This window comes from Lutra lutra, chromosome 15 (genome assembly GCF_902655055.1).
Source record: "Lutra lutra chromosome 15, mLutLut1.2, whole genome shotgun sequence".
NCBI lineage: Eukaryota > Metazoa > Chordata > Mammalia > Carnivora > Mustelidae > Lutra > Lutra lutra.
In genome coordinates, this window is record NC_062292.1 from 61112795 (window position 1) to 61139604 (window position 26810).

General features: G+C 50.3%; 1 protein-coding gene across 2 annotated transcripts in view; it reads left to right on the plus strand.

Annotated features, from left to right (window-relative positions):
* LMX1A (LIM homeobox transcription factor 1 alpha) overlaps positions 1-26810 on the plus strand; it is a 153940-nt gene that overhangs the window by 82857 nt on the left and 44273 nt on the right. For both annotated transcript variants that reach the window (XM_047704848.1, XM_047704847.1), the window contains exon 4: positions 21150-21382. In XM_047704848.1, coding sequence (XP_047560804.1) covers positions 21150-21382 — 233 coding nt within the window. The remainder of the gene's footprint in view (positions 1-21149; positions 21383-26810) is intronic.

A 26810-nucleotide genomic window follows, 5' to 3' on the forward strand; every position in this document is an offset into this window, starting at 1 on the left:
TTCCCACCCTCCTATCATAGGGTCCAAAACGAGAAGGGAGGGGCGGCACCAGGGCTTTCCTTCATCATTTGCTTCTTATATAGAGGAAAATCTCTCTCAGCAGTCCCTGGTAGACTTCCCCCTGTATCTCTTTGACCGTAACTGGGCCACAGGCCCACCCTCAGGGTAGTCACTGACCAATGGCAAAGAGATGCATCTGCCTGGCTTCGGAAAGTCATGAGTCATCTCTGGCCTGGCGCACGTTGCTGCCCAACGATGCCAGGGTTCTCCTAGCAAGGTAGAAATGATGGTCGGAGGGTAGCCAGCCATGTGTGGTCTAGTGCTCCTCCACTGTCAAGGGATGGTCAAGGGATGTCGAAGGGCGATGGTCCATGGGTTGGTTGAAAGTGCCACAAGGGGAGCAGTTACTCTTGGGGACACGAGGCCATGGGATAGGAGATTACAGTGGCCCACACCTCGTCATGTCCTTGTGCATCTATCCTGTGTATTGTCCCTAACTGCCATCCTCCTATAGCACTGCTTCCTCAAGTTACACCTCTGCCCAAAGATGTGCCAACACTCCCCATTTCCTGTGAAAAAGCCATCAGAGTCTACAATTCAAGGCCCCCTCCATCTGGATCAAAATAATCTCACATCTAGCAGAAAACACACATTTCCTGTTTTATCTCTTGATATTTCTTTGTGCAAACAGGCAACAGACTGGCCTACTTTCTACCTGCCTAACTCACCTTGAGTTTTTGTGTCCACAGCCTTATCCCTCTAGAGTCTCCGTTTGGCATCAGCCTGTTCTGATTCTACTTGTTGTTTGAGGTGCTCACTTAAGTCCTCATTTCTGTGAAGAACACGTCCTTGATGGCTTCATCTGGAAGTTTCCCGAGTCTCCTAGGGATTGCTCTAGCCCCTGTTATTGGTGTACCCACATGAGACACAGAGAGCGCCGGGGCATAGATGACCTTGGAGCTAGGTACAAGGTTTGCAGTGACCCTTGAAGGCTGGGGAAGATTTGGGGTGGCTAAAAGAACAGAAGCCATGCCAGGTAATTAACGTGCAGGATGAGGCCATGCCAGGGTAGGGATGCCTGGGTGGCTCAGTCACTTGGGTGTCTGCCTTCAGCTTGGGTCGTGATCCCAGGGTCCTGAGATCGAGTCTTGAGTTGGACTCCTTGCTCAGTGGGAAGCCTGCTTCTCCCTCTCCCTCTGCCTGCTGGTCCTCCTGCTTGTGCTCTCTCTGACATATAAATAAATAAATAAAAAAAAAACAGATCTTAAAAAAAAAAAAAGAATGCACCAGGGTCTTCACATTCCCACTTCTGTCTCACCTCCAGCATCTTAACATTCTTTTCCCAGGAGCAAATAAAACGGGTGCATGGTTACTATACTGGGCAGCTCAGATGTAGGACATCTGCAGAAAGTTCTACTGGGAAGTACAGCTGTAGACCAGGGGAGGTCTTCAGTGGTGCTGAAACCCAAAAGTCCTTCAGCCCAGGGGCAGTTCCCACATCTGTCCCACTGGTTTGCTGAACTCTGAGCTGGTGGTTTCTGGTGTGGGGCTGGAAATGCAAAGCTGTATAAATAGACCTTCGAGGAACCAGAGCTCAGTGGGGTGCTTCTGAGCAGGCTTGTTCTCAGCACGGGACAGGTAAAACTCTCTGGAGGCAATCTTCAAGTAAGGAGTTTAGACCCCGTCTCTTGCCCTCTTTAGTCTTGAATGCTCCACAGGATGGAAGTGTGCTAAAAGAGGTAATGGGAGTCCACGATGAGACAGGAATTGGGACCTCCGGGCAGCTCTTGGCGAATGACTTAGCGGGGGTGAGGTCATGAGCCCAGAGCCTAGAAGAGGCCACATGCTCGCACTGTTGGGATTTATCTCTGTCCTGTTCCTGGGCTCCGGTCTGGTGCACAGAAAGGACAGTTCCTCCTCTGTGGATTCTTGCTGCCCATCGTACAGTCTCTGCCGTAGCCTTCAGAAACTCGTAAAAAGGTGAAGCCCATGGAGACAAAGCCAGGTTATGTAGATAACCGTGGATTGTTTTATGAACTACTTTTAGAGACCTCTCCACTTGTTGCTGAAGGCTGGCGAAGTGGGTTTTACAAACCCCATTTTTCAGGCTCAGAGACGTTAACTAACTTGGCTGAAATCCTGCACCTTATAAGTGGAAGAGTGGGACCTGCCATTCAGGTCTTTCTATGCTCTTTCCACCATAGTGTCATTGCCCCTTAAATATTAAAAAAAAAGAGAGAGATTTTAACATACCTTTCACCTGCTTCCTATTGGTACGTGCTGGCACACGTGGGATCCCTTCCTAGCCTTCCTACCAAGACACTGATGATCTCTCCCAGCGCCATACGCAAGGCCTCCATGTTTTGCTTGTCGTGTGAGGAGCAGAGCTGAGCGGAGCCACTGTGTTCACACCTGAAGCCGCTGCTGCATTATTCGTGATGGTAGCTTCAACTCCAGCCCGAGAATATTGTGAGAAGGGTGAATCCGAGGCCAAGGAACATCACCTGGAATATTATAGGGTCAGATATCAGTGCTGTGGTGTGGGGACATTTCTACTTCAGCTTGGCTTCTCCTGTCATTAGATCCAGTAATCCAGAAGGGTCCAGACCTAGGCTCCTTCCAATACGAGTTCCTGAGAAGTCTCCCTACAGCATCAAGGAAGCGTCCCCTGCTCTTGGTTAAGGCCTGTGACCACTCCACGTGAGCCCTGGAGGCCGTGGGATCCCTACTCATGTTCTTGTGGGGTCACTCCAGCCCTTCCCCCCACCTCTCACCTGCATCCTGGTGGTTCCTCTCCTCCTACCTCATGTGTCCCAGCTGCCATTGCATCATTACTCCCATTGAAACAAATATTTGACCTGATATCCCACTCTAGTCATTCCATTTCTTTTTTTTTTTCCGAAAGATTTTATTAATTTTTTTTTGACAGAGACAGAGAGCACAAGTTGGCAGAGCAGCAGGCAGAGGGAGAGGAAGAAGCAGGCTCCCAGTAAGCAAGGAGCCTGATCTGAAACTCGATCCCAGGACGCTGGATTCTGACCTGAGCCGAAGGCAGATACTTAACCGACTGTGTCCCCCATGCACCCCTGTCATTCCATTTCTCTGTGCTTCTCATGAGTCTTTGAAAGAGCTTCTCCGTCCTGTGTTTCCATGCCCTTCCATTCCACCCAGGCTTTCCACACCCATCCACCCTCGCTCACCTCTGCGTTGCCAAGCCCAGTGGGCAACGTTCAGTCCTCATTTTGCTGGGTCTTGCCTGATGGATTTCATCCCTCCCATTTCCTTGAGACACTCACTTCCCTTGGCTTCCCCTCCACTTCCCTGTTTGTTCTCCTCTCTCCTTCTCAGTCTCTGTCTTTTCTTACCTGGTGCATTTTGGTAACTTCCTAACTGGCTTTCCTCCTGCCCTTTCTCTCCCCATGGGTAGTTTTCAACCCAGCAGTGATAAGGATCCCATCAAAACTTCATCCTGGGTATACAGCCAAAGGGATGGGAAACAGGTACTCCGATAAGTTCATGGACACACATGGTCATAGTAGCATCGTCCCCAAGAGCCAAAAGGCAGAGAGAGCCCGGACATCCATCGGTAGATGGACAAATAAAATGGCGTGGATAGTGGATAAATAAAATGGCAATATATCCGTGTAATAAAATATCATTTAGTCATAAAAAGGAATGGAGTATTGATGTATGCCACAACGTGGGTGATCTGGAAAACGTGATGGGTAAAAAGAAGCCAGACACAGAAGGTCACATATCACATGATTCCATTTATGTGCGCTCTCTGGAATAAGTCTATATCAATAGAGACACCAGCCTGTGTTGGCCCACGTTTGGGGGAGGGGAGAATGGAGGAGGAACTGCTTAATGTGGAAGGCATTTTGCTGTGGCATGATGGGAATGCTTTGGAATCAGAGAGAGCTGGTGGGTTTGTACAATGTTGTGACTGTAAATACCCCTGAATTGTTCCCCTTTGAAATATCTGGTGTGTCTTTTAGCTCCATTAAAAAACAACAACACGGGGCGCCTGGGTGGCTCAGTGGGTTAAGCCTCTGCCTTTGGCTCAGGTCATGATCTCAGGGTACTGGGATTGAGTCCCGCATCGGGCTCTCTGCTCAGCGGGGAGCCTGCTTCCCTCTTTCTCTGCCTGCCTCTCCATCTACTTGTGATCTCTCTCTGTCAAATAAATAAATAAAATCTTTAAAAAAAAAAACAACAACAACACGCACTCGTCTGCAAACACCTCCACTCTCATCCCGCTGTCGTCTGCAAGATCTCTGGCCTGTCCAACACCCCGCCCCCCATGTGTCCAGCAGCAGCTCTCACCACATTTGCCTTCGCCCACTCTGCCCAGCCACTGTGGCCTCCGTGCTGTTTCCCAGCATGCCCAGCTGTGCTTCTGCCCCAGGGCCTCTGCACCTGCTGTTCTGTCTGCCTGGAATGCTCTTCCAACAGGCAGTGGGGAGGGGCTCCCTCCTTACCAGCTCCTTCGCATCTTTGCCCAAACATCAGCCCCTCAGTGAAAATTACAACTGGCCACCCCTGACACTTTCCATCCACTTTTATGCCTGCATTTTTGTTCGTGCACTCATCTGACATTTTATTTGGTGCCATTTGTTTTCCATCAAAGGTAAACTCCAAGGGCTGGGAGTTTTGCCTGATTTATTCACGGTTAGATGCCTAGCACCTGGAAGCATGCCTCAATACCAGCAGTTAGAGCTAGTCACTTAATAAATACTTGTTACAGGTACAGTATGAACAAAACCTTCCATCCAGTGATCTATAGTGCAGGTCTCCCAACTTTCTCTTTAATATTTGCTAGTTGGGAAGACCTTATGTCCCTTGGTGAGGGATGCTGCAAAATTCATAACTTTTTTCTCCCAAGCATGCCCGTAATGAGTTGGTCATGACCTCTGAGTGGCTTTCTGGTTGCTGAAAATGCATCGTGGTGTTTGCCGAATCCTCATTGTCTCTGCCTCTCTCAGGATGGCAGTTTGTGGGGAAGAATATTTATCTTCATGGAAGTGCTGACCCAGTTTTAGAGGCGTTCAGCCCCTGACTGTGGTCTAGGTCTCAATATGTTCCAGTGATGGTGACAGTCACCACACCGTCATCTTCCAGCGTGCCTCTCTCGGCACAGTGGGGGTGGGACATGCGGCCCCTTCCTCGCAGTGCAGAAATGTGCCGGGCTCGAGGAAGGGCTCTGTTTGAATGCAGCATCATTCTTGCCTTTGCCAGAGAAAGTCCCTTCCTCCTGACAGACTGGGGCAGTGTCTGCAGGCCTTTCAAGAGGTAGCTTCCCAAAAGCCCCTTTGCCAAAAGATCAAACCAGCCAGGGCCTTTGTGCCTAGTCACACAGTGATGAAAGCAGGCATTTCCCTTCTCTCTGGCAAGAGGAGCCCCCCTCCTTCTGTTTTGGCTTGGAGGAACAGGTCTCCAGCTTCCTCATTGTCCTTCAGATTGTCATGGGGAACCTGGAGGTCTCTGAGAAGTGAGGGGCTGGCGAGCTATGTCATCAGCACCCTCTCTCTGGTCCTACCTTATAGATCTGAGAGCTCCCTGCCCTGAGCCGAAGAGACATTCTAGAAAGTTCATGCTCTCTTCAAGACATGGTCTGGTGTGGAGCTGCCCTAGCTTGTCCTTGTTCATTCCCATGGTGGGGAGAGGTTGTTGTGAACTTTCTTTCTTTCTTCCTTTTTTTTTTTTTTAAACTTCTGGCCGTAGTATGCCTAGATCCCTAGTTGAAGGGAGCGCGCTCGCATGTGCGTGTGTGTGTTGGGGGGAGGGGAAACCCACTCACATCTGTACACATAACTCAGCATTGTGATTTCAAACCAGGAATCCTGTTTCACAGAAATTTTTGTGGTTCTTCAGCTCTTCATGACTGTCCCCATTCTCTAATCCCCTGAATGGAGTTGGATATAGGGAGCAGAGCCATATGAAAGGCATCCAAGATGAAAATTATATCCTAGACTTGCACATGAATGTTGTGGTCGGAGGTGGGGGTGTGCACTGGCTGACGTTACACGCTTGCCACCATTCCTCCCGGACTTTGTATTTCTACCCAGTTCCTATTTGTTTTTTTCCACTTAAATTCCAAGGTTGAGGCTCTCCTGGGTTAGACCCAGTCTGGATCACTGATCTCAGAGCCTGGACTTTCTTTAAAGAAGTGGTGGCCCAGTCTCTGGCCTTGCCTTTCTAGGTAAAATATTTCAATATAAGTTGATAACTTTGTCCAGTCTAACTTACGAGGAGTGTGGGTTGACAATGATGGTGGTGTTGCTTTGCAGTCACATAGAAGTTTTAATTTGCAAAATACTGTACCATCCTACCGTTTGATGAGGACAACACTCAGAGCTAAGTTAGGCAGTGGTATAGTGGATACTTGGTGGGTTTTAGCACTGATAGACTTGATTCAAATCCTGGCATTCGCAACTACTAGCTGTGTAAAGTTGAGCAAACTACTTAGGCCTTCATAAGCCTCTATTTTCTCATCTGCAAAATGGGAGTAAGTTTTGACAGATGAGGGACATGATCTAATTTAGTTCCTAGTGAGATCACCTTGTATTGAAGCTGTATTGAAAATCTGCTTTGTGGGTGGCAAGAGGAAGAAGGTGGTCCCTTTGGGAGACTGTCGGTGATCCAGGGAAGATGTGGTGGGAGCGTGGCCCACAGTCGGAGCAGTGGGCATGATGAGACGTGATCAGATTCTGGTTATATTCTGATGGTGGAGCACAATGGCTTGTTGATGAAGGGATATGAGGTGTGCAGGGGAGGGAGTCAAAAATGATCCTGAGATGTTTGTCTTGAGCAACTAGGAAGGTGGAGGTGCCATTCGTCAATAGAAAAGGGGAGAGCGTGGTTCGTTGGAGCAGATATGAGCCAACAGGAGGGGTAGGGGAGTGATCATCAAGAACTCTATTTTTGTTTTATTAAATTGGAGATTTTGATTAGAGATCCAAGTGAAGAAACTGAGTAGGTAGTTGGATATACAAATTGGATTTGGGAGGGAGATCTGGGATAGAGATAGAAACTTTAAAGTCATTTAGCACATATGTCATATTTAAAGTGATGAGACCAGATGAGCTCTCCAAGAGTAGTAAGACTGGAGAAGGGGATGAAACCCTTCAGGGTTAGGGAGGGGAAGCTGAGGAGACCAGGGAGGAGTGGCTAGTGAGACAGGAAGAAGACCAGGAGAGTGAGGGATCCTGGACACCGAGTGGTCGCCATGTCAGATGCTGCTTATGGGCTCAGGGCAATGAGGACTGAGCAACATGGAGGTCACGGACGACCTTCCCAAGGAAGTTCTGTTGCCTGATTAGATTGGCCTCCAAGGAGAGCAGAAGGAGAGGACCTGGAGATAGAAAACAGAAGTGATTTCTTTTTGAATTTTTTTTTTTTTTTTACAAAGGCTCTCAAATAAAGGGGGAAGTAGTTGGTAGAGAAAGTAGGATCAAGAGAAGGGTTTTTTTTTTTTTTTTCTCTTCTCACTATGGGAGAAATGGGGAGAAATAAATGAGAAAATGGTTACAAAGAGGGAGAATATATGATGTTGATTCTAAGTGTGAAGTGCTGAGTTCTAGTGCTGGGGTGAAGAAGTCGCCCTGGATAGGGCATGGGGCACGCTACCTTGAACAGAAAGGGGATGTCCTGTATAGAGTTGTATCCTGACCACAGTGGGTTCATCAAAGAGTTTCATTTTTCTCACTTCAAAGAAGCCAAAAAGTGAAGTCCAAGGATGGTGCAACTGCTCAAGACTGTTTTCACAGATCCAGGCTTTTCTCCTTTTAGGATATATCCTTAACAGGTGGCTTTCACTTTCTTAGGACCAAGAGGGCGGTTTCATTTCCAAGTGTTACATTTAATTCCAGGCAGAAATAAAGGAAAAGGTAAAGAGTGAAATGTATGTACCAGCTGAGTCTCATGTTATCAAAAGAATAATGGCTCTTCCAAAGCTTCCTGCCCTGTCCCCACCCCTAGCAGGATCCCAGGTATTGCCTCCTAGGGCCACTCCAAGCTGCCAGGGAGTCTGGTGGGTGAGATTTTTCCCCTGGGAAGCTGGCCGTCTAAATTTTGGTTGTAGGAGGCAGAATATGAAGGATTATTGCTTATTTCAGTTAAAAAATATTTTCTAATTGATCTTTTTATTTAAAATAAAAGATTTTTAGTTAACAGAGAGAGAGCACAAGCAGGGGGAGTGGGAGAGGGAGAAGTAGGCTCTCTGCTGAGCAGGAAGCCCAATGCGAGACTCGATCCCAGGACAGTGGGATCATGACCTGAGCCAAAGGCAGACGCTTAACCGACTGAGCCACCCAGACACCCTTATTTTGTTGAAATTGTAGTGAAAAACACCTAACATGACATTTACCATCTCAAGCATTTTTAAGTGCACATTTCAGTGGCATTACGTATCTTCACAGGATTATGCTACCATTTAACCACCAACCATCCACAAAACTTCTCATGTTGCAATCCTGAAACTCCACACCCACTGAATGGCTCCCTGTTCCTTCTTCCCAGAGCCCCTGGCCACCACCATTCCATTTTCCGTCTCTAGGAGCTTGAGTCTTCCAGTTACTACCTATAAGTAGAATCGTACTGCATTTGTCCTTTTGTGATAGGCTTGTACCATTGAGCACAATATCCTCATTATGTTGCAGCGTGTGCCAGGCTTTCCTCCCCCCCCCACCTTTTTATGAGGCTGAATAATAGTCCATTCCAAATATTCCAACGTAGCTGCCGCACTTTTTAAAATCCAGTCCTCTGTTGATGGACACTTGGGTTTCCTTTATCTTTTGGCTGTTGTCAGTCACGCTGCTGTGAACGTGAGTGTACAAACACCTCTGTGAGTCCTTATTTCAAATTTACATATACCTAGAAGTAGCGTTGCTGGGTGGTACAGTAATTCTGTTTTTAATTTGTTGAGGAACTGCCATACTGTTTTCGTTGGCAGTTGTACCAGTTGGCGGCCACCTGTGCACAGGGTTCCAGGTTCTCTGCACGCTTGCCAAGCTTGTTGTTTTCTGGTTTTTGTTTTGTTTTTGTTTTGATCTTAGCCATCCTAAAGGGAATGGTGTCTTTTGGTTTTTAATGGATTGGGAGGGAGTTGGGATGGATGGGAGAGAGTTGGGATGGATGGGAGAGAGTTGGGATGGATGGGAGAGAGTTGGGATGGATGGGAGAGAGTTGGGATGGAGGGGGAGAGAGTTGGGATGGAGGGGGAGAGAGTTGGGATGGAGGGGAGAGAGTTAAAAGACAAAAAAGGATCAAATACAAGACATAAGAACGCTCTTACTTCCACTGGGTGTCCAGATGTCCCTGAAACCTTTCTGGAACTCTCTGGACACCTGGAAAGGAAGGCAACGTCATCTCATGGGACAGAGGTTGCATTGGAGGCTCGGGACACCTGGCTTTTGTACTCAAGCCTCCAACGCTGGACTTGGGGAGTCTCCGTACAGTGCTATTGACCTATTTTACCTCCTGTGTGAGGAGGATAATAGAATACGACTCCCACCTTACATCAGAGCTGAGATGTTACACAAGATCGCGTGTTTTGAAATCTGTGAACTAAAGGCGTTCTAGGACTTCAGATTACCCAGAGATATTATGCACCCCTCACGTGGGAAGGGAAGGTCCCACGTGGCAGCTCTTTGTGGCTTTTATGCCGTGTAGGAGATTTGGACTCGGATTCTTCGTCAGCGTTTGTCTTTTGCTGTCTCCCCTGGAAGACGGCAGGATCCTTGAGAACAGGTGTTGTACACACAGGAACAGTAACAACTGGCAGTGTTGCAAACATTACCTTGTGCTACTCGCTGTACTAGATGCTTTAGGAACAGAATTGTTGGTCTTCAGAGTATGTCTAGTTCCTAAGATGGTACTGATGGTCTCCGTTGATTCGGTAGGGAGCTCTTGGGTTGTGACAGTACGTCTTTTTTTTTTCTTCCTTTTGGATGTAGGGCCCAGGGGTAGTAGTGAGAAGTATAGGTGACAAAAGCAAACAGAATTCATGGGGGCTCGGTGTCGCCCCCTCCTGGGATCTCAGAATCTCTGCCATCGAAACATCATCAATAATGGCCTTGTCCTTCCTACTGTTATAACACACAAACTCTCTCTCTCTCTCTCTCCCTCCCTCTCTGTGGGTGTCTCTGTCTCTCACTCGCTCATAGAGCCCAGGAAGCATACGGTCTTTGTAAGAATATACAACGTATTGGCCACGTGCCATCAAGCCAAGCCAAAAATTGTGGAACAAAAGGAATCTGTGCCCGGAATATCAGCTAAAAATATCTCATTCCCTCCGCTCTGTTGTTTTCTGGGTATGTTTAAGAGTGTCCCAGGAGGCTAATGAGGATGAAGGGAAAGAAAAACTGACAATTTTCAATGGAAACCAAACCTTTAACTCCCTAAAAAGGAACCATATATTTTCTGTATGTCTGTTTTATGTTTCTTGCCATTTCTGCCTGTCTGTGTGACAATATGGAATGTCTAGAATATGAGTCGTGCCACCTTGGCTTGGATCGTTGGAATTCATGCCTTTACCACAGTCTTCTGCTCTGTGGTTGGACTCGTCGTCTGCTTTCCAGGTTTTGGTAAAGAGGGGGAGGGGGAAGGAAAAGAAAGAGCTGCTAATAAGCAGGACACACACCGTCTCACACACACTTTCTACTTCTTCAGTGGTTCGGGTATTGGTGAAGAGCCAGGGAGACACATTTCCATCCTTGGTTGGGCCGATTGTAACTTCTTCCATTTCTGATCCTGACCAAGCCTCAGCCTCTGGCTGGCCCTCTCGGTAATGTCCACGTTCTCTGTGATTTGGGGTAGGTCATCAATCATTCCCTGGCCTTGGTGGCTTTCCATTTCTAAAATGAGGGAGGGGGAGAGGTTGATCTCTTGGGGGGATGGCTCCTACAGGGGAGCAAGGCAAGGAGTAGGGTGTCTTACTGAAGGGCCACACAGTGGTCAGCAGCCTTAGTAAGAAGCAATCATCTGAGAACTGAAATGATAAGGGGCAAGGGTCTGTCCCAAATATTTGCCAGATAATGTCAGCATTAACCAAATAGCAACTGTTGGCTGTGGTTGGCTAAACATGGAGCTGCTGACTTCCTGAACATATGCTGGTGTCGGGCCGTGGAGGTGGGTGTCGGTCGGCAGGAGTTGGCTGATGTCAATATTTACCTTGGGTTAGCATGGACCATAGCCATAGTTGCCTGAATGAAATGCCATTTCCTCTCAACTATCTGCTCTTCTGTATTTGTCTGTTGGTCTGTTCTCCAACAACATATGAAAGGCTTGTTGAAGTTTTGATTTAATTTGTCGTAGTCCCAAAGAACAAAGACTTGGGACACACGTGAAGCTCTATTTCTGGCTCAGTCGTCTGTCTTGAAATAAATGATCTTATACAGATATTTCCATGGCAGATACGGTGACTTGATTTCAATAAGGGGAGTTAACAGTTTCTACTGACAGCAGCTGGCCTAGCCAGGTACTTCAAATCCATTGTCTCATTTACTCTCCAGAGCATCTTGTAAGATGGTAACTATCTCACTTACGGATAAGGAGGCTGGGGCCCCAGGAGAGTCTAAGACTCACCCAGATTCTCAAGGGCAGAACCAAGATTTGCATCCGGGCGCTCTCAGACTCCCAAAGCCATGCTCTCGTCATTCTGTCGCGCTGGCTTGGGAACAGATGCCTGGTAAGGACAAGAAAAGTACTTAGTGCACCATTTCGAGGTAAAAGCTGTCCACGGCCCGTACTTTCGATGGGCGATGAGCCATGTGTGCTCCCCCTGCCGCTTCTCGGGGAGGCCAGCGCCTCACGGAGCCTCTGGGACGTGCAGGCATCATCCTTAGCGGTTCTCATCCCATTGTATGGTCCTCCTCTCTGCTCCCCAGGAGCCCCAAGGAGACAGAGACTCTGATTGGCTCTGCCTGCCACTTATTGTTTTCCATTTTCTCCCCACTGCAGAGTCTTGAGACTGTCTCCTATAGAAGATCCTGCCACTTCTATTGTCCTTGCAGACTTTCCCACCGCCCCAGGCCCACAGGCTCCATGGCTTATTGTGGTGGTGTTGGCTCAGCCTCAAGGACAGAGACCTTCAGCCAGCTGACAAGGTTGCTCGTGTCACTACTTCTAAGGCCACAAGCCATGCTTTTGCTTCCCCATACTTTTGAATGCTCTTCTCTCACCACTTCTCCTTCAGTGTAGCCACATGGTCTCCCAGACTCCCAGCAGCAGATTTCCCCGACAGACAGTTTTGGCTTAGGGCCAATCCCCATCTCTGTGCCTGGATGACCTCAGTTACCAAGTCAACATGGCACTTAATGCGTGCTGCTATGCCGCCCCCTGGTGGAGAGGGTGGAAACTGAGTGAAACCCCGATGACTGCCTTCAGGGAAAGAGCTCCACAAAGACCCCTCTCTTGCTTTCTCAGACCACAAGTTCATCTATTCCATTAAAGCTAGTTTTGGTAGTGCCAGCAGCAAGGTAGCATGATCTGTAGTTGCCAGCTGTCTAAGGGTAAAAGCAGCTCTGATTGTGTGTGTGTGTGTGTGTGTGTGTGTGTGTGTATGTGTGTGTGTGTGTGTGTGTGTGTGTGTGTGTGTGTTGGGGCAAAAAAGGTACACAGCCAGTTGGCCTGCAATGAGAATTCGGGTTTTTCCACATACTTACTTGGTCTTCCATCTTTCCACTTAATTGTCTATGGTGTGGAGGCTTTGAGGAGCTCCTTTGGAGGTCTGCAGGACTCTGGGTCAAGGTCAATGGAGATCTCAGCCTTTCCAAACACACACTCTGTTCTTAGGACCTTCTGCCATGTCCTAATAGGTGTTCTCCGAATATTCCTGCTCAATCCTTGGGAATCTCAGGGCCCTTGCCATGGGATGGTTCTGGGTTTGCATGAGGCTGCCGTGTTTTGCAGTATCCCTGTGTATGAGACATTGTGTCATCAGCTATCACGTGGATGTGGGGATGGTGGGGCATCTAGTATCTGGCATCTGGAGGAGAGTGGGGCAGGGGTGGGAGAGATTGATGGAAGCCATGGGAATGGGAGAAGAAGGCAGGTGTATTGAGAAGAGTATGAAGCCTCAGTTGACCTCTTGGTTTTTACTTTGATATCAAGAGCAAGAAAGCATTTCATCTAACCGTGCCAGGGCTGTTAGGGAGATCCAGACGGATCCTGTGTAGACAGGCTATGGACAAACCCTAGCTTGAGGCCATTTCAGCAGGTGGGAACTCAGTCCCTGGCTCCATGATATTGTCAGGGCTGACCCTCAAGTTCACAGTCAGCACCACCGGAAAGTTGACCTCTGACATCTTGCATTGTTCATGGCTTCGGTGCTGAATTACTCTCCCTACACTTCTTTATCTAATCCTGATTCTCCTGGTCTCTAACACTGCGATTCCTCATTTTTTTTTTTTTTTTACTTATTTCTCTCTCATATTCATATTCAACTCTTTTTCTCCATCATCATCGTTACCACCATGGTAATAATTACCATTTTTTTTTTTTTTTAGGATTTTCCACACACCAAGCACTATGCTAAGCAGGGTCAATGCATTGGTTCAATGAATTCTTCTTGGGACTCTATGAGAGATAGGTCCTTTTCTTATTCCCACTCTGTTAGGTAAACTGATGCCACCGTAGCCTGACCAAGACCATCTGGCTAATAAGTGGCAGAGTAGGGACTTGGACCCAAGTTTATTTCATTACATCATCTTGCCTCTTGGTCCTATTTCCACACCAGTCCGTCTCTGGCTGGGCTTCCCTGGGTCTTCCTGGGCCCAACCCCACTGAACTATATTTTTGTCTGTACCTTGAAAATAGTGACCCCCCCCCCCCCAGGTTCCCCTGTGAAGGGGGATCCAGAAATAATTATCTCGTTTTGTAGTCATTTTGGAGTTCGTGTAAGATTCTTCCCATGGGGATGTTGGGTCCTACAGGGTCTCCCAGATACAATTTGTTCCTAACCTAAATCCATGGAGAACAGACCCCTCTCACAGATCCCTTCAGGTGCTCTGAGGCCTAAGAGCTGAGTCGCCTGAAGGGACCAGCTTGGTTCCTAACCCTGCCTTTCTCTCACATGTTGGGGGCAGAGTCTCAGGACCTGGCCATGGGTCCCCTGATGTAGCCGTCTCAGCTGCTCGATCTTTTCCCTTATTTCTTCTGTAGAAACAGCACTAGAGAGGCTCTCAGTGAGAAGCGGAAGAGAGTCTATGAGTCAGATGCCTCAGTCTCTCTCCCGGGCGAGAGAAGCCTCCTGAGGGAAGCTGAGTGAGGTACTGAGTTCACAGAGTCGTTCTACTTACTCTCCCCTCACAAGTTCACTGAGGTGCTAGAGAGAAGGGTTACCGCAGCTGTTGGCTCCAGGTGGGTATTTGGTAGAGATTCATTCTTTTTTTTTTCCCCTTCTCCTCCCTTCCACAAGCTTCTCTCCCTTTGAAGTAAAATAACTGGGAGGCTGGAACACGTTCGGACTGTGAGGACCCCAGCATTCGGAACGGGGGGTGGTTTTCCTCAGATCACACCGCCGCGCCAGAGCCGCTGTGTCTGGTCCTTCAGCAGGTCCCGCCTTTCTGCCATGACTCCCGTGCAGTGACTCCCAGGCTCCGGTGCCTCCCTCCCGCCGGCCTTGGACGTGCTCCTGAGGACGTCCTTGGGCATCAGGCCTCCACCTCTGTTTCTTGCTGTGCTCTTGTCTCCTTAGCCGCAGAGTGGGATTCCCAACCCTGTGACAAAATCATGAATTACAAGAATGGGAGCGAATTAAGAAATCACGTAGCCCTAGTGGGTTTCAAGTGGCCTTAGGGGCACACGGCTTTCTTCCTTCAACATCTTTTCTAGAAAAATATCCAGAGGGATCCTTTTTAGAGTGAGTTGCTTGTAGCTGGAATGTGCAGATGTGTGTTATGTGTGTTTGTGAGCCCACACATGATCTCTTTGGGCCTTTGTTTATATTTTTATAGGTATTCATGCATACACGTACGTAAATCTGTGAATGAGAACGACACGGTTCTGGAGAATGACCATAGCGTGGCTGTGTCACACCAGCACACCTTCTGGAGACCTGGACTGGGGTAGTGGCGGCGTGGGCTGTGCTGGTTTCCAGGTGTGGAGGGAGGAGGCATGAGGAATAGAGACTCGCCCCCTCTGCAGCCCCTCCATTCGTGATCTGACACTGACCTAAGCAGTGCTCGGCCATTCGAGACAAGAAAGGGGAAGGATGGGGGAAGGATGGTGACTTTTCTGAGGGCGGTGGTAAAGGAGGGGCCCTTGAGCCCTGGTCCCCCTGCTCCCGTCATGTACTTCTCTGCTCTGCCCTCTCCCCACCCCCCGCCCACCAGCACGAGGCAGGGGGGCTGCGGCTGGGTCTGCCTTCATTCCCAGTCCCCCGGCTGTGGTAGTGAGGCATATGCTTTGTGTCAGGCCTGGGCTCTGTCTGGGTGGCACCTTTGCATTCGTCCCCCCTGCCCCCGGGGCAGGACCTCACTCCTGGGAGATGAAGTCACACCCCCTCGAAGCAGAGACAGGTGGGGAGATGGGCTCGCGCTGCTCTCCCAGGATGGGACTCGGGAAACTCCTAAGCATATGTTGCCATCTTGGGGGCCAAAAAATATCCCCAAAGATCAAAATGCAGAGGCGGGGCAAATCAGAAAGATGCAAGCACTTGCCACCCTGATAGATGACGATGTACCCCCCACCCCCATCTGGTTCTCATCTCGTCCGCACTGATCCCACAGCGTTGGCGTCCTTATTGCCTTTTGTATCTGAGCCAACGGAAGCTGCAAAAGGTGAAGCGCTTTGCTCCACGTCCTTCTGCCGACCGCTTGCAAGCGTCCGAGCCTGCCAACTCGGGCTCTCCCATCAGAACGGGGAGGTGTCCGTCTCGTAGCTCGGGGATCCTACGAGATGAGGTGGAAGCAGGACCTTGAATGGAATTGAGGTGGAGGGCGTGGGAAAGTGCCAATGGGAGGGGAGAGAAGGAGAAGGAGCTGGGGACAAGACCAAAGATTCCAGGACCCCTAAGCCAAGCGGGTGGGTCTCTCCTTGTGTGCCTCTCTGGGTCTTTCCCTCTTGCAGACTGCAGATGCGGGGCACTGTGGTCTTTGCTCAGAGCCTGTTGCCTGCTAGAGCCTGGAAGCCGCCTGAGGCCAGGGCAGCCCAGGCTGTGGACCATGCCGAGGGCGTTTGCTACAGGAAGGAGTGTGCTAACCGTGGGCTCAGTCTCTGGGATGGGCACTGCCCTGGGGGCTTTTCCATGAGCTAGAGGGCATTGTGCCCATTTTATAGGTGAGGGAATCCAATGCAAAGAGGAGATAAGGAGCCATTTGAAGAATTTTGAGGGGCAGGAGACTTTATAATGGTAGGAAAATTTGGGAGTTATGATGTATGCCTAGAAGAGCTCAACCCTTCTGGAAACCTTGTCTAGCTTTTCAAGGGCATGGCCAGTCTGCTGGGCTCTGAACCCAGAGCAAGGTCTCATTAGCATTCAGAAGGGGAAGGAACCATGGGGGACGCCATCCAGGGCATTGGGAAGAGACAGGCTGTGTTTTAATTACGACCTGGACTTTTGAACAAATCCTTTTCTCTCCTTGTCTGAGCCTTAGAGAAAACAACTTGTGGGAGGTGTGTTGTCGGCAGCTGGGTCCACAGTGGTACCCGGACAGCTGTGTACACATCTGGCACACAGGTGGTGGATGGCCTGAGCCTCTTCTCCTTGAACTGCTCTGGGGTTAGGGAGGGTAACAAGAGTTAAGGTAGGGAGGTGAGGCTGACCTGGTCCTTACCCAGAGCGGGCGAGCTGGTGGAGAGAAGGGACAGACGCAGGTCTGTGCCCCCCCCTTCCCGGGACCATTTCAGGATTGGAGCCCAGACAGCTCCCGCCACTTCCTCCAGCCGATCCCGAGTCAACACGGTGGGCTTTCTTTGTAGGGCTCCCCCGACCCTCCCTTCTCCAACTTAGGGGAAATTTTTAGGAGAGGGGGATGGAATTAGGAAGGGTGGAGAAAGGGGAGGGGATTAACAGGGTAGAAGCTAGACAAGCACAGATGCTGTCACCTGGGGCCGCGGTCTCGAGTGCTTGTTGACTCCCTGGGTGCGTTTGCCTTGAGTCTGTTTAACAGTTCATTCCGGGGGAAGGGGAGGAGAAGTAGGGCTTTGGGGACAAAGGGCCTTTGACCAGCTCCTGGAAAAGCATTGATTAGTTTGCTCAGGTTGGCAAACAGTGACTGGGGACTAGGGGCCGGGGATGAACTGGGTGATTTTTCTGCACAAGGCATGGCATCCAGCATGGGGGCAGGAAGGAAAGGCAAATGTTCCGGGGACTGGTGTGCCCTGAGGTTGGCTATGGAGAGCACAGCCTCACTGGGCAGTCGGAGGAAGGGGGAAGGAAAAGGCAGGGCTGCTGGTGTCTGGGGTCGTGGTTCAGGCCTGTTGCGTACCTTGTCGGGGGCAAAAGAGCCACACCGGCCCCTTGGAAGTCGAGAGGCAGAGGGCAGGGGGTTTCTCACGTGCTCCTGACGGCCAGGCGGGTGGGGGAGGGGCCGGTGTGGGGGCTCCAGGCCTGGGTTGAGAGAGAGAGAATGCAAGCTTATCCATTCCGTTCCTGATCCCGAGCTGGGCTGGAATCACCTGCCGGCTGGCCTCTGTCCTGGCAGGCTCTTTTCGTGGGAAGCAGCTTCATTCTCTTCTCCAAGCCTGGGCTTCCTTCACCCGAAGACTTCCAATGGCTTCCATTTTTCTTTGGCCAACCTGTGTGCAGCCCCTCCTTGGGCGCCCCTCCTTCCCTTCCTCTTCGCCCTCAGTACTCTTCCCTTCTTCCAGGAAGCTTCCAAGATAAACACACTGGGAGTCACACTGGGAAGTGATTCTGTTCTCAACACACACTGGCTTGATGCCTTCCTATTTTGCGTTGTCCAGACATTGTAGTGTTGTTATATCCCGTTTCCCACAGGTAAGTCTCTGTGGGCAGACATTATTTGGTTTTGTTTGTTTGTCTGTGGTTTCTCTCAGTGGTCTGTGAGCTCCCAGGGGCAGGGGACTTGGTTTTGGACAATTATGTGCCTACAACAGTGCCTGGCACTGAGAGGACATATATACTCATCCATATAGCCTTGTTTACGCGTGTGAATGTTGCCGGAGCGGTGGCTCCTCCCCTCCTGGTGCACGGGACGGGCTTCCCAGTGAACCAACGAGTGGCAAGAAGAGTGGACCCGTTAAGTGAACGTGTGAGTGACCCTTGAGATGGGGTTGGCCACGCTTCGGCCATGATGGTGGTTGGCCCATTGATGAGAAAGTGCTCTTCCGTTATTCTGCCTCTCCCGCCCCCACCAGCCTGGGGCTCATTAGCAGAGCCTGAGTCCACTTGTGTCCGTCTTTGGGAAGAGAGGAGGGGCGAGGAGTTTTCCGTACTCTGGCCATCCATCGCCCCCTGCCGCCATCCTGGCCCTACACTGTCTCAACGGCCCGTGTCTGTGCACCCCTCTGGTATGTGAAGACAAACAGAGAGAGAGTGTGTGTGTGTGTTGAAGATTTTATTTATTTATTTGTCAGAGAGCACAAGCAGGGGGAGCGGCAGAGGGAGAGGGAGAAGCAGACTCCCTGCTGAGCAGCGGGGCCCAAGCAGGGCTCCATCCCAGGGGGATCATGACCTGAGCTGGAGGCAGATGCTTAACTGACTGAGCCACCCAGGCATCCTAAGAGAGTGGTTTTGTGAGAGATTCTTTTCTGCCTGTTGTGCTACTACTGAAAGAAAGAAAGAAAGAAAGAAAGACAAAGAAACAACCTGTTTGTTTTGGAGATATAAAAAAATGAGTGCTATAAGGAGTGAATCCCAGAGATAGTTTCAGGGTGTATTGTCTCTGTGCTTATGCCAAAGGGGTTGCCAGAGACAGTTATCGTGAGGCAATTTAAAAGAAGAAATAGATCTTCTTTAAATTTTCATCTGTCACAGACTAGCCTGAACTGTTACTGATCTGGGTTGGCAAGGAGGGTCGAGGAGAAGAGTTACTTTTATTGGGACCTACTGTGTGGCAGCCCCTCTGCAAGGCTCTTTACATGTGTTATTTGAGGAGAACAAGCTAGATCCATGGGTCAAGTCAAATCAACCTTTACTGAGTACCCACCGTGCACAAGAGGTTGTGGGTTATAGAATTTTCCACAGTCTTCTTGCAATGTAGGCTGTTGGTGGGAGAAGTTCCAAGCACAGGGGAAGTGAAGGGATAAGACGAGATTAAGGTGTTTCAAGTCAGCAGGAGGGAGCAATCCCCCTAAGGTTTCTGAAGCTGGGAGAGGTGGTCTGGCCTAACACCTTAGCAGCATCCCGAGGACAGAGGTGCAGAGGGGAGGAGTCCCACGGCTGGTTTTGCTGGTCGCTGTTGGTGTAGCCAGTAGCAGACCGTAGCCTCTGGATCTCACTGCTTTTTTCATCTTTTTTTTTTTTTTAAGACTTTATTTATTTATTTGAGAGAGAGAGAGAGAGTAAGCATGAGTGGGGGGATGGGAGCGGGCGAGGATCTCAAGCAGATTTTGCGCTCAGTGTGAAGCCCAATGCCGGGCTCGATCTTACAACCCTCAGATCACGACCCGAGCCAAGACCAAGCGTCAGACACTTAACCAGCTGAGCTACCCAGGTGCCACGCGGTTGGTATCTTGAAACCCCTCCAGGAGGCTACTGAATGTGCAGCCCAGACAGATCACACAAAGGTGTTTGAAGGAGGGGCCGTTGCTTCAGACCAGACCAGGGCAGGGCAGGTCGGGGCAGGGTTCAAGAAGCTGGGAGCTGCTGTGTCCTGAAGGGTGGGTGGGATTCGGCTAGATTAAACCGAAGAATGGGCCTTGCAGGAGGGAAGGATGGGCCTCCCAGGAGGGCAGAATGGCCTTAATCAGCCCAGCGGCAGGAAATCAGAAACATGGGCAGGTGTGGCGACATCACCATCGCTGCAGGCTCTGACTTCCAGGAGCCTGGGAGCCAACCCCCTCGCTCCCCGTACCCACGCTGTGGCTTCTGTCCCCACCTCTCTGGTTCCCTGCTACCATCCACTAGTGCTGGCCCTTGTCACTGGCAGTGGCTTTCCCTCCCTCGTCTGCCTCCACTTCCGCTCTACCCTTCATGCTACAAAGAATTCCTTTGCCTCAACAGGGCTCTTATCACATTAAAAATTGTTCAGTGACTCCCCATCCCTTGCCAGTGATGTCCAGCCTGAGTGTGTGAGCGGTTACGACAGGCCTCCCCAACTCCCCCTCTGGAGGCACCCCTCCTCCAGCATGCTCTGGCCTCCCCTGCCTCCCCCCTCCTCCAGCATGCTTGGCGCTCCCTGGCTTCACAAGGGCTGTTCCCTCTGCCTGGGATCCCTTCCTCCCATCCTTGTTCTGCCATCAGCCTGCCCGCCTTCCTGTCTTTCCTTTGATGGAGATTTCCAGACCTCATGGCAAAATGCAAATTGCCCTCTGCACCCCCAGTTGTTCTGTGCCCCTGAAACCATTACTTGGACAAGCCATTAGCCTGAGCTCATTTCCTAAAGGCATTTTCTTTTACTCATCTTGGCATCCGCTAGTACCTGCTGCTTTGGCCTGGCATAGACAGGCTCCCTCTGTGTGGTTTGTTGGAAGTAAACGAAATGAAGTGAGAAGTGCCGAGAGGGAGGTGGAATGCGTGGAATGCCAGCACGGGAAGCTGGGATTGCAGGTTCTCTCTCAAAAACCAGATGATGCATCAGAACGCCCCCCGGCCAGCTTGCTAGAGGCACATTCTGGGCCCCCCCGCCCCTTTTGTATACTGACAGGAGGAGATGTGGACATTTGTGGTCCTATTATTTGGTTTCAACAATAAGCTTCCCCAGGGATTCCAGGCAGCCTCCCGGCACCCAGGTGCAGACCTCCGTTTGGGAAACACTGTGTCCTACATGCACACGGGTCACACCCTGGGCTCAGACTGCTCCCAGCGCCTCTGCCCCTGCTTTTCTTAAGCCTCAGTGAGGCACTCCCTGAACCCTTCGGTTCCACCCCGTCAGGGAATACATCACCCAGATTTCCAGGGTATTCCATTCCGACCATCTTGACCCCACTTCTTAGAGTCTTTTTTGTGGGTGGCGGGAGGGTAGCTGGGCCCGATCAGACTTTGCTCAATGACCTTGCTTCCCTTTCTCCCCTGCCACCAGGCTGTTTGCGGTCAAATGTGGGGGCTGCTTCGAGGCGATCGCGCCCAATGAGTTCGTCATGCGGGCCCAGAAGAGCGTGTACCACCTGAGCTGTTTCTGCTGCTGTGTCTGTGAGCGGCAGCTGCAGAAGGGCGACGAGTTTGTCCTGAAGGAGGGGCAGCTGCTCTGCAAAGGGGACTATGAGAAGGAGCGGGAGCTACTCAGCCTGGTGAGCCCGGCAGCCTCAGACTCAGGTGAGTGCCGCGTGGAGGGCAGCAGGGATTTTTGGTGGGGGAGGGGGTGTGGGACAGTGGGGTGAGCTCACGGTCTGCACCGCTCTCTCCCCAGAAGCCCAGCCACAGGGGCAGCCCAGTCCCATGGCAGAGCAGCTGTGTGCATCCCAGGCAGTGTCTTTGTGAGGCTAGAGGGATGTCTTACTGGTCAGGAATTGTTGTGAGGACGCTGTGTAACACGTGACCTCCAAATTCCGTGGTGCACGACAGGGACCACGCGTGTTCACAGGCTAACGGGAGGGACTCCGAGTCAGGCTGAGGGTCTGCAAGTCACCTGGGATCTGCCGAGCTGAGCTCCGGGCTGCAGAGCAGGCTCCGGGCTGCAGAGCAGGCTCCGGTCTGCTCGGCGTGGTTCATGCCAGGATACCGGCTTGAGACACAGCAGCCACAGGGCAGGGTCTTCTCTTGGCGGCGACGGAGAATACAACCTTACGAGTGCATTTCAAGCCTCTGCTCCTGTCACGTGGGCTAACAGTCCACTGGCTAAAGCAAGTTAAAAGCTCAAACCCAAAGCCCGAAGGAAGGGAGGTATACCGCATGCCCCACAAGGCCCTGCTGGGGGTAGATACATGATACTGTTAAACGGAAAGGAGGCGTGGGAACCAGTCTTTCAGTCTGTTTCTCCATCTGTCATGTGGGAAAGCTGGAACCTACCTGAGGCTCGGCGGGTCACGGAGAGAAAGGAGCCGGAATGTACTTGTACCACCCAGCTGACCCCCACCCTTCCTGCCTTAGAGCGGGGGAGAGAGGGGATGGGGAGCTCCAGCGACTGCACAGAGCGGGTGTTGGAAGGCCAGAGAAATTGAATTACGTGTCCAGCTTGAGCACGTGTCTGTCCCCACCGCACCACGTTTGTCTGGCTTCGCCCCTCCCTTCTCCGGATCCCTGAGAGCCACATGGCCTTCCTGACTCTTGCCGTTGCCACTGTCATTCCAGCCCCCAGAATGTGGCCGTAACCTCCTGCTGCCCACCTCTTCAGCCGCTCCGGGGGCCTCTGAGACCTCCCGCTCTTCCTCGGCCTGGCTGGACCCCAGCCCATCAGCATCGCCCGCTCAGCTCTGGGCCTTAAACTCTCATTCCCCCTCTGCCCCTCTCCTGGACTCTGGGGTCTTGCTGGCACGTTCTTTCAGCCTTGGTCTTGGGGCTCTTGCCCCAGGGATGACTCTTCATCCCTGCGGCTGAGTTGACCCTGACTCCTCCTCCTGGGCCACCCACCCCACTTTATTGCAGTTGCTTTTCTGGCTCTTTGTTGTTCTTGCCAAGCGCTAAGCCCCAAGAGGGACGGCATGTGTCTCTTTCGCCACCGTGTCCCCAGGGCTTAGCACAGGCCTGGAACACTCAGGGTGCTTGGTAAACTCTTACAGGAGAGAGTAAACTCTTGAAACAAAAGCACTGTGGCAAGACGCTTGTATCCAGGGACTTTGGGGACAGGTGGGGTGGGGCCACCCCTACCCTGCCAACCCCCTCCACCCGCTGGCTGCACTGCATAGAGCCATGTGACTGCGGACAGCTTCCAGAACCTCCCTAAGCCTCAGTTTCCATAACTGTAAAGTCACGACGGTCATGCCGCCCTGACAGTTTTTTTGTGGGGAATAAGAGAGAGAGAAGCCTGGCATGCACTGTAGCCCGGCGGGGACGTACGCCTGCCAGCGGCGGAAATTCATAGGCGGCCCCTTTGCTTCCCCGACCTCCCCGCTGGTGGTTCTTGCCTGACTCTGCCTGTAAGCGGACCCCTGGGCAATCCCAACTCCTCCTGTCTTCAGGTTTTCCTGGATTTGTCTTAATTCAGAAGCGGTTTCTCCTTTTCAGGAACACTGCCCCTGCCACTGCCACTTCGAGAATATCCTGCTGGGGTAATTGGGCTCCTTCTGAACCAAACTTCACGGCCTCCACTCCGTATAAGAAGGTCAGCTTGGCCTGGATTCCCTCTTTAGGTGGCCCAGCCACTGAGGCCTCCTTCCTGGAATATTGCAAAATCTTCAAATTCCCGAAGGGCTTAGGGGCTCTGGCGATCAAAATGCCAGTGTGACTTTGAAAAGATAGGCACACCCAGAGGGACATGCCATTCTTTCTCACATGGAAAGGCGTGCTATGGTCTAGCCCTTGCTGGCACGATTGTGTGAGGCTTGACTATGAAGTTATGCAGTTGGCCCTGTGTTGAAGATGCCCAGATTTTAATTGACTGCAGAGTTAGGATGAGGCATGAATGTACCATACCTCACGTCCCACCCCCTGTGCAAAGACAAAAAAAAAAAAAAAAAAAAAAAAAAAGCTGGATCTGAGCAGCATTAATAGAAATAAAATGTTCAGAGCATGGGAACTGCTAGGTGCTCCCTTTTCTGACCCCATTTTGAGCAGTATGTTCAGTTGCGAGCATTTTCGTTTGAGGCTGCTGCAGACGCAGTAGAGCTTTCTGGTTCATTTATGTGCACATTCATTTGGCTGATGTACCTTGAGTGCTTGCTTTATGCCAGGGATGGAGTCAGAATGGGAATGATGAGAAATGATGTGGGGGGTGGGGAGATCCCTAAATCATGTCAGATGAAGGAAGTATAGCTTTTTAGGCTAGAAAAGTAAAGACTAAAGACGACACGAGGACATAATTGTCGTCTTCCCAGGGTTGGATCAGACCTATTTCTAACTTCAGAGAGCAGACTTGGAGTTCATTCAATTATTTAATGAAATCACTTGAGTATTTACATTATAGATAGGAAGGTAAAGGCCAGCAATTCGGAGTCGACATGGGAAGTGTTAGAATGCCATCTTAATTATTAGAGCTAACGAAGAGTAAATCTACTCGGAGAGGTGGGTGGTCCACTTGTCGAAACTAATATTGGCATGATGGGAGAGGAGAATGGTTTGAGAAGACACCATTGTCCCTTTCGACTTGAAAAATCTATCCTTGGTTAATAGCTTTAAGCAGAATGATATTAGAGTTTCAGTTAGAACCAAGTACAAGTTCTATACCACTCATTTCATCAATTACATAAATATTGCCTGTCTGACATCATAAAATGCCGTGGGCCAAATCCTGCCTCACTAACGAGAGGATAAGCTTCTAAGAAGCAGGCTTGTAGGTTTTCATTCCTTTGTTCCCTCAGCAAACCTTAGCCTGATGCCAGGAGGAAGTGATCAATAAATACTTAATGAGCAGAATTAAATCTTCGAGGAAAGGAGTCCTCCCCGTGTGGGGGGGCTTACAGAAAGCAAACAATTTTAGGACGCATCCCAGCACAAACACAATTTCGCCTCTTCTATCTGTCCTGGGTGCTCTCCATATCCTAGGTACTTGGTAAATATTTGCTGAGTGAATGATTGAATGGGCCGTCATCTTTACGGTTTTTATCAATGACTTAGATGAAGACACGGATGTCAGGTTGCTTGGATTTGCTGATGACACAAAGCTGGCAGGGAAGGCGGGTGGGGCAGCTAAGATTCTCCAGGTTCAAGAAGATCTTGACAAGCTCACAGAATAGCACAAAGTCAGCAAGATGAAATGGAGCCACTGGCTTCTGAAATTCAAGAGTGATGACGTGGTATAGGGCCTGTTGGGGCGGAATTCCTCGTGGGATTTCGTTGGGCACAGGGTCGGTGGGAGCCACGAGGAATCATGTGTTAATACAACTGTAATGTCCCTGACATGCAACCGTTGCTCCAGCTTTGTATGGCTTAGTGGACATTTAGGTCTTGGTCTCATTTTAAGTAGTGCATTTTATTTTATTTTATTTTATTTTTAAAGATTTATTTATTTGACAGAGAGATCACAAGTAGGCAGAGAGGCAGGGAGAAGGTGGGGGGGAAGCAGACTCCCTGCTGAGCAGAGAGCCTGATGTGGGGCTCGATCCCAGGACCCTGGGATCATGACCTGAGCCAAAGGCAGAGGCTTTAACCCACTGAGCCACCCAGGCGCCCCTAAGTAATACATTTTCGGACATCACTGACAAAGTAGGGAGAGATCCAGAGGACAGCGGCTACCTTATGGAACCATGAATGCCTAAAGAAACTCTGTATATTTGGTTCTATGAAAATAAAGCTAAGGGAAGTAGGGGAGTCCTACCCAAGGGTGCAGACCCGTGTCATGGGGACGAAATGACAGGTTTTGGTGTCCACCAAGGGGCAGACTAGACCCTTTATGAGAAGTGGAAAGGCTTGTCTCTTCAAGTTTTAATCACAGTGGGTGGAAGACAAGACCAGCATCCCCTAGGCCCGCTTAAATGGAGGATTCTGGAATCTGTGGTTTTCTGATGCTGACTGTTCTGACTTACAGAAAAGCATGGGACACATCTGCAGCTCTAAGGGACACCAAATTCGGAGAACTTTAGCTGCTGGGTCTCTTCTCTGGTGTGGCCAGAATGCTTTCATCCTGCTCCCTGCTTTGCCAGTGGCCTGGAAGTAATCTCTCAGGAAGGATGGAATTTGTAGCTGGAGTCTGACAATTTGCTCTAGGCTGACTGGGCAACAGGGATGCCCGGGGCCTCCAGGATTGACCTAGGGAAGTTCATCCCTATGCTTTCCTCCTCGGTCAGAGAATCACACGGGCTTGAGAGGCTCTCCAGTTCACACTCCCATCAGATGCTCATGAGGCTTATGTTGGGGTGTCTCCAACCATGGGAAGTGCTTGGCCTTGCGTTCCGAGTGTGGATTGTCAGAATTGTTAGACAGAGCCCCAGTGTCTGTCTCCACGTGCAACCCCAGTGTTGGCCTTGGTTGTACTTTCTAGAACTCACAAAATCAGCCAGTCTCCCTGACACGTGGCAACCCTTTGCATTGCAGACAGAGATTCTTTTACTCCCTGGGTCCTCTCTTGTCCTGTTGCATTCTTCCCCATTCTTCCAACTGTCCCGTGGAAGAGAGTGCTCTATCTGGACGCACGGCAGTCTCTCTAGAAGGTACCATCCAGAAGGACGTGACGTCTTTGACATGTGGTCTAAACTAGCACAGTGCTATTACTGCTCCTTGTCATGCATGTCTGGTTCTATTGACGTGGCCCATGATTTCATTGGCTTTGTTGACCTGGGTGGGGGTGGGGCTTTGGGGGCTGATCCTGGGCAATCATAGCTCCTCCTGGCTGGATCATGTTGCATGTCTTAGTTATCTGCCGTCTTCATATTTTGACATCAGAGGTCATCTTAGAGTGTCTTGTGCAACAGTTTTAAATTTTATTTTGAGATAAAATTTTAGATTTATGGAACAGTCGCAAAGTAAGATAAATTGTCATATAGCCTTGGCTTCCCCTAATGTCAGTGTTTCACACTGACCTGTACGTTTTGATAAGTGTGTCATGTGAACTAAGAAGTTAACATCATCCAGTACTGTTCACTAGACAATAGAAACTAAAGCTATGCCTTGATTTCACGAGATTTTCCACCAATGTCTTTATGCATCCCAG